This window comes from Schistocerca nitens, chromosome 1, assembly GCF_023898315.1.
Source record: "Schistocerca nitens isolate TAMUIC-IGC-003100 chromosome 1, iqSchNite1.1, whole genome shotgun sequence".
NCBI lineage: Eukaryota > Metazoa > Arthropoda > Insecta > Orthoptera > Acrididae > Schistocerca > Schistocerca nitens.
Window position 1 is genome coordinate 511,572,206 of NC_064614.1, and position 12,291 is coordinate 511,584,496.

The 12,291-nt window shown below is 38.4% G+C and overlaps 1 protein-coding gene across 2 annotated transcripts in view; it reads right to left on the minus strand.

Moving 5' to 3' along the window:
* The window catches only part of LOC126253178 (ER membrane protein complex subunit 1), a 142,891-nt gene that overhangs the window by 9,663 nt on the left and 120,937 nt on the right, over window positions 1-12,291 (minus strand). For both annotated transcript variants that reach the window (XM_049954350.1, XM_049954342.1), the window contains 3 exons: window positions 10,585-10,760; window positions 6,878-7,039; window positions 6,490-6,783 (listed from right to left, as the gene is read on the minus strand). In XM_049954350.1, the coding sequence (XP_049810307.1) occupies window positions 6,490-6,783; window positions 6,878-7,039; window positions 10,585-10,760 (632 nt within the window). The remainder of the gene's footprint in view (window positions 1-6,489; window positions 6,784-6,877; window positions 7,040-10,584; window positions 10,761-12,291) is intronic.

Below are 12,291 nucleotides of genomic sequence, written 5' to 3' on the forward strand. Positions count from 1 at the left end.
ACATGAACACGAAGCCTTGCCTTGTGACTATATAAAATGTCACTATTCCTATAACAGAGGAGCCCCTTCACATGGATAGTATAACTGTAACACCATTTGCACTGTTAAAGACAATAAACAGTTTTCACCTAAGAGAGAATATATTCAAAGAATGCTTTAGTGTTGCACAATTTCAAGAAAATGTATATAATCAAGAAATATATGCAAACTATGTATGATTATGAAATACCGATTATTTTATAAAAAATATTTATTCCGAGTAAGGATGTGAACGCAAAGTCAAGTCCACAAATCCAGAGTACACTGACTTCATCACTTGCCCACTTGAGGGCACTACCAACCTGTTATAGTCATTAGGACTTGAGTGACAAAAAACTTCTGTCATTTTTCAATAAACTATAGTGTGCCACACCAAAACCCAACTAATAAATGTCTGTTTTCCCAATTAAGAACAAACTGTGCAAAATTTCATCCAAATCTGCCAAATTTCCAGTCTCCCTATGTAAGTATATGGTGAATATACGATGTACCAAACTTCCCTGTAGTACAAAACATAGGAGTGTGGCAAGGTAATTCCCAACATGTTAGTGACAACTACTGCTTTGATTTCTTTGCCATTTGTCAATAAATGACCTTCTCATGTAAATCAGTTCTGCAAGAAAATTATGCTCTTCACAGTGAATGAGATTCTGATCCATACGATCCAGTCATAGAAAATCCACAATACAGTATAATGTTTGATGCTGATGCGGAAGGAACTGTACGGAAAGAGCAAGATGGCAGTGGATAAGGAAAGATCATGCTGGTGTGGATCATATACTTATGTGCACTAACTGCTCCCTAAGCAGAAAGGTACATGGTTGGCTACAAGGATGCACACAGGAAAATTAAGTTAAGCAGAAGGTGGAAGTCCAGAGTAGGGGAAAGAACTAAAGAAAGGTTAAATGGGTGAGCTAGGCCGTAGTAAAAAGTTACTGGTGGTGTGCAGGGGAGGTGAGGGAGCAAGAGAGTGAAACAAGGTGAAAACTGGAGAGGGGGACGGACCAAATGGTATGTGCTATGAAGCAGGAGTTGAAGAAAATGACATTGCATTCCTCTCTACTCTTTGCTTTGCTCTTTGATACAGTTTATCAATGAGCATACATCCATGTTGCTTGTTGTTCATGCTGTGCGGAGGTTGCACTATATTTTGTTTTCAAAGGTGGTCCTGTCTTTAATGGCATAGGAAATTTCAGTGGCAGAGCTAGAACAGGTAATGGTGTGTGGATGTGTAAGAAAGATCTTGTACCTGAAACATTGACAGGAACATGATCAAAAGGAGTCGAGAGCAGAGAGTCGTAGGGACAAATAAGGACATTGTGCAGGCTGAGTGAGCAGTGGAACAGCAGTCAATGTGGTATGGAGGGTATTCTTCATTTCAGAGTTTGGAAAGAGTTAGTCCTAAGCCTAGTGGAAAACCAGTTCTAGGTTATATGGAATGAAGAAGGAGGCACTCCTTTGTGGCCAGTCATCTAGTGTCCAAGGAGAGCTGGTTATGTGGATAAAAGGCACAAAGAAATCTGTTTCTGGAGAAGATCTGGAGGGTAGCTTCTGTCTGCGAAGGCTTCAATAACCTTCAGTCTGCTGAGTGTGGGACTGGCTGCTGCTACTGCTGCGGCAGCAGACAGTTTTTGTAATGGAAAGGATGGTTTCTGTGGAAATCGAGGCTCTACCAAATCTGCTATGTATCCCATACTGATGGGCAATACTGAAGTATTGGCTGAGCATGAGTTTTGTAAGCTACCTTCATTTCTGGTGGACAACATTTTCCGAGGATTCTTTCAATGAATCTGTCTGGCATCTGCCTTTCTTGTGATTAGTTTTATGCAGTTGTTCCACTTTAAATAGATCCGCATGCATCCTAGGTATGTTATGGAATTAATTGCTTCCAGTGATTGGTCTGCAAACAAGTAATCACACAATAAAGCGTCTTTTTGTCTATGTATCTGAAATAAATACAATTTGTTTATGTGGAGGGTCAATTGCCACTCCCTCTGCCAAGCACTGATACTCTGCAGGTCTTGCTGCAATAGACTCCCTTGGGGTAGGCCCAAAGTTTCTTTTAGGTCTGAAGACTTCTCTCCATTCAGAATGACATGCTACGTTCCATTTGTGAGAAAACTCTTCAGTTCTGTTACACAATTGGTCTGATATTCTGTAAGCTCAAAGGCTGCTCATTAGGCAGTGCTGAAGAACAGTATCGAATGCCTTACGGAAGTCAACAAGCATGGCACCAGTATCTACTGCTTCCTTGGTCTCATGGACAAATAGTGTGAGCTGGGTTCCACACGATCATCATTTTTGGATCCCACATTGATTCCAACAGAGGAGGTTTCTGATGTCCATAAATCTTATAATACACGACCATGAAACATGTCTTAAAATTCTGTAATATACTGACATCAGAGATGTAACCTACAGTTTTATGCCTGTTCAACAACCTTTCTTGAAAACAAAGTGATCTGGTCTTTTTTCCTGATCATTAGGAACACTTCAGTCCTCCTGTGCTTTTTTCTGATTATTAGGAACACTCTAGTCCTCCAGAGATCTACAGTACACAGCTGCTACAAGAGGGGCAAGCTCTTTTGCATCTCTGTGTGGAATTGAACTGGTATCCTTTCAGGTCCAGAGGCCTTTCCTCTGTGGAGCAATTTCAGTTGTTTTTCTATTCCATGGTCACTTTATTTTGATATCTGTCACTTTGTCATTTGTGTGTTACCTTTATCTGTGAAACAGCTTTGGAAAAAGGGGTTTAGTATTTTGACCATTTCTATCTCATCCTCTGCTTCAATGCCATTTGGTCATAAGAGTGTTTGACAGGTGGCTTTGTTCCATTTACTGTTTTAAAATAAGACAATGGCTTCTTAGGATTTCCTCTAAGGTCGGTAGATAGAATTTTACGTTTGAATTTGTTGGACGCTTCACTCCCAGGACTTCTTATGCTAATTTTGGCTTTGTTTAGCTTTTGTTTTTCTGTAATGCTACGACTATGTTTATATTTGCTGTGAAGTCTGCTTTGCTTCTGTAGCAGTTTTGTACAGCTACACGGGTGTTTTCCAGCCCTCACAGCGTTGCTTGGCATGTATCTGTCTAAAGTGTATTGCACAATGCTCTTAAATTTTATTCATTGAAACTCAGCCTTGTTAGCACTGTAGATGAAATTTTCACGCTGACCACTCAAGTATTCTGTAATCTGTTTCTTGTCTCTCTTACTATGCAGAAAGATCTGCCTACCTTACTCTTTTATTCCTATTTACAGCTGCATTCAGTGAAGTTACTGTTTATGAATGAGGCTAGTTACAGGAACTTTCCATACACATTTCTACTGTTAACTAATACTATATTTAAATTTCCTTTCTCTGAACTGCTATGAGAATGCTATCCTGTATGGCATAAAAAGGTGTCTTATCAGGCCTGTGGAGGGATTTCTCTATCCTAAAAAACAGACACGTGCATGCCACACATACTCTGTCCCAGTAACTGCACTTGATAATGGCCTAAGGCCGAAATTGCACTCATGAAATAAAGGAAGTGTTACAGTCACTAGCATAAATATGATGTCTTTTATAAAGTTCTACATGACTGTGAATCCCAGGTATAAAAAGTTAATCAGTCACAGAATCGTCTGGGCCTCTAGTTTAAGTCTTCCATACAGCTCCAAATCAGTGGACCACAATCAGGTGTGGAAATGACACTGCAAAGTGATAGTTCTACTTTCACTGCCGCAGACAAGATTAGCTGTCTTCACCAAAGTAGCCAGCTGCCTGTAGAAATTGAAGATGGTGTCTGAACCCAGACAGCAGGCACCATATGTGTCAACACGAGCCATAATTTACAGATGGTTGCACCCAGCATGCTTGGTCACTGCCAGCAGAGTCGCCTCCACATCTTGGGCAAGATTTCCGAGCGAGAAAATGAGTGGACATTGGCCTTTCTTTCCCAACCTGCCTGCCTGAGACAATCTGTCACCTGCCTAACATAGGAGCTCCCAATGACAAGCAGTTCCACACTCTGTGTTTGTCTAGAACTTTCAGCAAGATTGGCCACAGGTTTAATAGGCAAAGTGTCTCACACTGTCTGAGATGAGCAAAATTTTACCAGTATGCTACAATGTGGTGGCCTATAGCCTTTTGACTTACAAGGGTAATAATTGTAACTGACTTGAATATTTTAATTTTAAGCATGTCAACTGAACTGTTTAAATATATTTAAATTTTATAGTTAGTATTTTGACACTGTGAAGAAAAACTGTCAGTCCAAGCCAATAGGCTACAGAAGTGACATGTGTACTGTTGCTCGAAAATCCCTCATACTCTACTCTTAGTCAACTTAATTGGCATGTGTAAGTGCTTGCTCCATTGACCTTGTCACTGCTGTAGACGTATTACTTTCAAATCTCAGCAAATAAATAAGTTTCACATACTTATTATAAAAACCATAAAATATATATGCATCTTTGTGTGCTCTCATTTGCAAAATACCTCGTTTCAACATCTTGAACTGTTTATGAAATATGAAAATTGTTATGATTGCAGGATTCACAATGTGCAGGGACAGAAATGCTCGAGACTGGAAACCCTCATCTCAGTTGAGCAGGCTGCCTCCTAATTGTATTTCCACAGCTTCCTTGTCTGCTGAATACCAGTTGGATGAGACTTTGGCCAGTATCTTAACTATCTCATAATCTACATGGAGTGGCCAGTAGAAATACAATCTTCAGCCACTGCATATTTCTTGGGCTGTAGTAGGTGAGTGTATTGCTGGAGTTCAATACAACATTCTTTTATAGTGCACTGTTCGTCCTATCTACCTTTTGCCACTCTCACAAGGAATTTCATAACAGCCATCTTTTGCAAAATCAGATCGTCCTCCAAAGATCCCAGAAGAGCTGCTGTCTTGGCCGGTGGAATACAATTTATGTTTCTTCATTATGCTTGCTAATTTTGATGAAGTATTTGCCACATACAGTAGAAAATCCATAGATGTTACATCTCTTTCTTCTTGCTCTTCTTTCAGTTGGTCTACCATTTTTGTTTGCAGAACTCTCTTAATTTGATGTTTTGTAATACAGACACCAAGCACTGTAAAAGAACATGGCATTGAACTCCAGCGAAACACTCACCTACAACGGCACAACAAAATCTCCACAGAATATGGGGATGTTAAGTTACTAGCCACAGCCTCTTCTTGCCTGGATTCAGTGGTTGTAGGAGCTGTGGAAATACAATTAGCAGACAATTTGCTCAACTGAGGTGGGGATATCAGGCTCAACAAATCATGGAACCCCCCATTTCATCCCTGCATTCTCAAAGGAAATATTGTTATAATTCCTCTCTGCCTGGCACTATGGATTCACTGATTCTGTTCTTGTTTTGTTTTACTAATAGAGGTGTAAAGTTTCATCTGACTGATGCTCTTGTTTCCAATAGGTTTATTTATGATGCATGTGTGTTTACTCCACAGTGCAAAGTGCTTTAACAATTTTGCAAATGACTAACTTTGAGAATAGCTGAAAGGTTGTCAGCCGAAATATCGGTACAAGAGTCTGTAATATCCTAGATGCACTCCCAAAAAATGATGAACTATTCGATCAGCAGAAAAACTTCAAAAACTTAGAGGAAGTTAGTAAAGACTAGTCTATACAGTAAAACACACTGATACAATTACTTCTTCACAGAGCTACACAAAAAACAGGTACTAAAGTAAATCTGTGTGTAAAATAGAAACTTTTGCTACAGCATCAGGTGCATCTGTTTTGCTCTTCAACAGCCACTACCCATTTAAAGTTGGCTTATACACTGCTATTAATATTTTCACATTGTTTGCCAAAGTCTTTGATGATCTATTTAACTCAAATATCATGACAGGCTCCTCTAGGCCTTTTACTTGGCATAATTATTTCAAAATATTGTCTCGGGATTGTATTTAAATGCATTCTTTTCATAAGACCATATCACAGCTGTCAGTCAAGTTTCATTATATCAATGAGGCTCCTTTCCATATCATGATGTAGTCATATGACTCAGTTTTTGTTTGGTTCTACCTGCAATACATTTCATCTGCCTGAAAACATATGCAATCACTGACACTGTTTCCAAAACTGTATGACAAAACAGGGATAAGGTATTTATTGTTAAGTGTGATTTTTAACACAACAGAAAATTTCTGTCCCACATTACCTGATAAAAAGAATGGTAGGATCAGGAAGTTACTTGTACTCAGTTTTCATTTCCTGATTTACAATATTGTCTAATAAAGGTGCCTAAAAATTGTAGTTGACCATTGTATTGAGATGGTTTTATTAGTCACAAACTAGAAGGATTTTTGTAGATTGTTGCATTAAGCTATACTAGTCTAAGTAATTCAAAATGAAAACCTTTCTGAGTCATGTTTAATAAAATAATATAAAATTTACTTCTGAACTTTACCCAATACTAAATGACAACATACCTCAGCTGTGCTGAATCCAAGAGAATATCCTGTCAGAGTGCCAGTGTTAGGTTCCGCTGTGAATAAGAAAGTTGTGTGCGCAATCTGGGCTGCCACTTGTTTTCCAGTGTCAGGATACGAATGTAATTTCTCCTTCTCATCAAACAGTAACAATGCTCGAAGAAAGTTTTCATCATTAACTGGAAGCAAGAGTGCCTGACGCACACGGTAGCCAAGCAGTTGTATGCCATCATTACTAACCATTCCTTGACCACTGAATGGGTTGAAGGTGAACAGTACACCTTCTCCTGTAACCTGCACGCACATAAAAAAGCCTCAGTTTTTATAATTATTCTAAAACAACTAAGACTGTTATCATTGTATATGTATTGTTATAACAGTAACAAACCTTATGTTTTGCAACAAGAGCACACTGTGCAGGATAAGGGAAATGTCGTGTTGTTCTCTGGACAAACAGCAGCATGGGCTGGCTTGGAGATGTGAAAGTAGTCACATCTTCTAGGTATCGCTTCCAAATGATTTCACCACTTAAATTATCAATTCCAAACACCTGTTGAAAAGTCACCTTACTCAATTCATACACTGTATTATTTACAGATTTCTGTACTAAAATTTATAACTGCCCAGCAGAAATGAATGGATATTATATCTTTTAGCATCAATTCTTATGGTTTACCTGCAAATTAGTACTGATCTTTGATTCAACATTATTTCTGGATATGTATAAAAAAACTTCCATTTGTAATGTCATTACTGCACAAGAACATAAAAACAGTGTTAAAAGTAATGAAAAATGATTGACAGGTACTGGAAAGATCTTCATAGCTTTATCCATTTCCCCCTCTCTCTTCCATTGTTCAACATTTTCATCAAAAAACAAAGTTTTAAATATTCTTCTATGTGTAACAAGGAAGTTATTAATTGTGTAAGAATTAATTTTGTTTCTTTGATAATATATTTTGAAGAAAATCCTCTCTGTAGTCCCTGACATCAAAATTGTATGTCAGTCTGGTGATTCAATCTGTTGTGCTCCCATTCATGAACAGCATTATTCCATGACATGTTTTCTAACAGGATACCACTTGGCCATACACTGCTGTCATAACCCAACACGCTCTACAAAGTGTTAACATGTTGCCTTGGCGTATTCAACCACCTGATCAGGTTCCAATTGAGCACATACGAAGCATTATCAGGCAACATCAGCATCATCCACAAAGAGCATTAACTTTATTGACCTACCAAGTGCAGCAAGCATGGAACTTCATCCAAAAAAACTGACATCCGCTACCTGTGTAACACAATGCATGCACATTTGTATGCTTGCATTCAAAATTCTGGTGGTTACACCGGTTACTAATGTACCACCATTTCACATTTGCAATGGCTCATCTCACGGTTACGTCAACCTGTGATCTTCCAAAGTTAATCACTTAAATATGTTACCTAGACAAACATATTTCTTAACTTTCATTTGCATTAATTAGTTTTTGTTGTTGTGACCTGTTTTCCCATCAGTGTATTTGATAATGGAGATGCTGATTAATTCCTTATCAGATATAATACACCCATTCCGTTTTATACAAGGAATAGGTCCACCTAGGGTTCAGATGGAATAAGGTACTGATGCACTGTGCACTTGTCAAGACATTTTCTTTCTCTACTTCTGGTATTTACAGAGGTAATGGTTTATTCTCTTGGTTTAATGTATTTTGTGGTAAGCCTTATTTATTTGGTCCAAGCCTAGAGATAGCTGTCAGACTACTTTATAAGTGATCATTTTCCTGGATTTCATTTTGTGAGAAGGGCCACTGTATACTTTCTTAGCTTTGTAATGAAATCTGCACCAGTGCCACGAAACGCACAGAAATGCCACTGTGGGTTTTACATGGAAATTATGTATCCTCTACCAAGCAGAATGATAAGACAATGTCAGACAAACGTCTCCTGGTTTTTTGAAAATGATGCAATTTATGTTATTGTATTCATACTTCGCTATATATTTGAATATGAGGTAATGTTTAACAATACTGTAAAGAACCACTGGATAATGGATGACTGAAAAAGAATTATGTAGAATGGGAATCAAGCTATACCTGTGGCAACCCGATGGGAAGATTTAGATTTGGCAAAAGCCTGGAGAATATTACCTACCAGCATGTGTAGTGCCAACAGTGAAGTAAGGAGGATATGATGTTGCGGTATAGATGTGTTTTCATGGTTAGTTGTGGTCCCGGTTTAGCGCACATGGAAACACTTCATGTAGAAGCACATTTTGCAGCATTGTGTACTGCATATAGCAGAGGAACAGTTTGGAGATGATGATTATTTTTATCAATGTTGCAGGAAGCTCTGGTAGAATTTAAATATTTTTGAATTAAAGACACACACACACACACACACACACACACACACACACACACACACACACGGAATCCTCAAATCCTCACATCATCCCCAAGAACTAGCTACAAAGAAGTGCCCCCTTTATCACCCAATACCACCCTGTACTGGAATATATGAACCACGTCCTCTGTCAGGGGTTTGATTATCTTTCATCCTAACCAAGGTCCTTCCCACCTCTCCTAAAGCGGTGTTCCGTTGTCCACCCAACCTCCGCAATATCCTTGTCCATCCCTATGCCACTCCCGTCCCCAACTCCTTGCCACAGGAATAACATCCCTATAGAAGACCCAGATGCAAGAGCTTCCCAATCCATTCACCCAGAACTTCCTTTGCAGTCCTGTCACAGGCTTGTCCTATCCCCTCATGGGCCAGTCCACCTGTGAAAGCAGCCATGTCATACACCAACTCTGCTGCACAGCTTTTTATACTGGTATGACAACCAAACAGCTGTCCATCAGGATGACTGGCCACTACCAAACTGTAGCCAACAGAAAAGTTGACCACTTAGTGGCAAAACATGCAGTTCAGCACAACATGCTCAATTTCAATGGCTGCTTCAATATCAAAGCCATCTGGATCCTCCTCTCCATCACTAGCTTTTCTTACTTTCAAAGGTGGGAGTTATTCTTACAACACGTTGTCAGCCCCTGAAATTACACTGGCCTCAACCTACAATAACCTACTGCCTCGACGACCTCCACCCAACTGCTACCAGCCCCCCCTGTCCTACCACTTCTCCTACCAATTCAGGCCCCCTTACTCTCACTCTGCACAGCTCTCTGCTAGAACATCTACTGGTCTTTTCTCTTTTCTCCAAGTCTGCTTCTTTCCTTTTCCACCCCTCCCTTCCCCCTTACACAGCGTCTTTTATTTCAATACAGCAGGCATGAAAGCTCATTCTTGTATAATGTTAGGTGTGGTATATGTATACTATTTTCTGGATTGCAAAAAATATACACCAGTTGATAATACCGTGTAATCATTGATGAGGCCCTTGAAGGAATTCCTTTAAACATGCAATGTAGTTAGTACTTCCAGTAATACCTGTCATGTCTATTTCACGTGAGCACATGCTCTGTTTAACACATTCTTTGCTTTCTCATGCCAATGCTAAATTCCATTTCCCTCTACTCCCCCTCCTCCTCCTCTTTAGTTAATGGTAGTGGTAGAACTATCATAATTTCAGTTCTGGTAAATAGGTCCACATATTACATGTAATTTCATTTTACTTTTATCTTTAGACAGTAGAAATTATAACAAAATATACAGCAATATTTCCAGGAGAATTAGTACTATGTTTACAAAATACCAAGCATTTATTACCATATAGCTTTCACGGGTTACTATCATATATTCAAAATGAGAATTATAAAATATCAGCAAAAAGCTTGGGATATTTTATCTATCTTTATTTCAAACTGGAAGAAGCAGCTATACAATAATTGTGTCACACGTACACTGCACACATAAATGAACTTTTAACAAATGTGAACATTTTATGTAGCTTTACATTAAAAGATAAGTTAATTGCCAAATGTATACTCTGAATCACAAAAATTCTCACATTTAATAATTTTGTTCAAAGATGTGTCTTAACTGAAACGAAAGCTTCTTTTCTAATCAACTATGAGATCAAAGCCGCCAGAGAAAAGAATAGAATCGAATTTTGATACCTAAACAAAAACAAACCTTTCCAACAGATGTGACGACGACAATTATTTTATGCAGATTGAATTCATCTCTCACAAGTCCTGCCCTTTGTCCAGCTGATGGTGGTGATCCAAATCCCAGAAGGGTCATAATGAAACTCCGCAGTTGAAGTGTTTGACTTATGAGACGATGCACGAACATCCCCAGTGAGCCAGCTTGAAGTGTTACAGAAAAAGAAGTATAGCATTTACTTACATTGCTAGTGACATTACAATTGAACACTCACAAGATACTAAAAAACATGTTCTCCTGTGATACAGAATATGGAATTTACAACTTCGAATCAATGTATGCACACCATTCTTAAAAATTGAGTACTTACAGATAAAGTTACGTCAGGAACTGTTTTTAGAATTACATTTATTAGATGCACATTATCAGACAGTATGTTGTCATTACTTGTTAACACTGCAATCTCTTTCTCAATATGTACACAGACAAAATGGGTTCTGCTTTTTTATAGAAAGATTTCCAGAATTTTGATGGGAATTTTAAATGTGATGAACTGCAGTATTCTGGTGTGTTTCATTCACAGTCATTCAACATCTCAGTAAAATTTCTTTGCTGACACAATAAATCCATGTAATTTTTCTTTGCACATTTTCAATATGTTTTTGTATCAATCCGGTAAAGATTTTAGTGTACATGTGATACTAACAAAAAGAAATAAAATAAGACAGCGAACGATTTATGAAACAGACCCTTCCTCTACTTCTTGTAATTTACTGGATCCCTGTCAGTGAAGACACTAATCTTCTCTCAAAGGTTTCAAAAGTGATAATGCTACCTGAACATGAAATTACAGACAGAACAAAGCTGAACTCCTGAACATAAGAGTGCTGCTATTTACATAAACATCGAATATTCCAGAATACGCAACCATTACCAGCACAAGAAATTTCAAGAACCTTCCAGAAATGATAAACACTGCATAACAAATAACTGCAGGTGGTTTGATCTGAACTAGTGACCCACAGCATGCCTGCCAGGGATGCTAACCACTACACCTTATTGTATGCAGCACAGCTGGCCACAATATTGAATTATCAACACTAAATTGCAGCTTAGATGTTCAAAATGTCCATAACAAACTGATTCCCCCCTAATGCTGTATTTGCAGAAGAGAGCCTAGTTGCTGCATTGATAGAGGACACTAGCATGTGATCATATAACAGGCCAGATGTCTTACAGGTTTACTTCCTCCCTCTCTCTTCAGAGCCCACACAAAAAGCAAACTTGGGTTACTCTGAGAAAGCCATTTACACTTTTTGCACAAAAGCTTACTGAAATCTGCTGCAATGGCTAAATCACTAATAGAAGCATAATGCTGGTTAGATACGTCTCACTTCAAATAATGACCTAACTGAAATCTTAACAAAGAAACGAATGAGATCCTTTTCTGACAATTCATCTTTGTAACATTTATGTCCAGGCAGCATTACAATGTCTAGGACTCTAATCAACACTCGGGGGAAGTGATAGGTTAGAAAATACTGTCCTACTCAGTATGGGAGGAAAGGAGGAAGGATGATTGAAGTTTAATGTTTCAGCAAAAAAGCAAAGGCACTATCGCTATTCCTGATCACAATAACATGTAACTGAGGGTACAGTATAATATCATTGAGGATTCAATCTATTCCCTTCTACCTCCACAATTAACTTAATAAAGAGCGACAACATAAACCA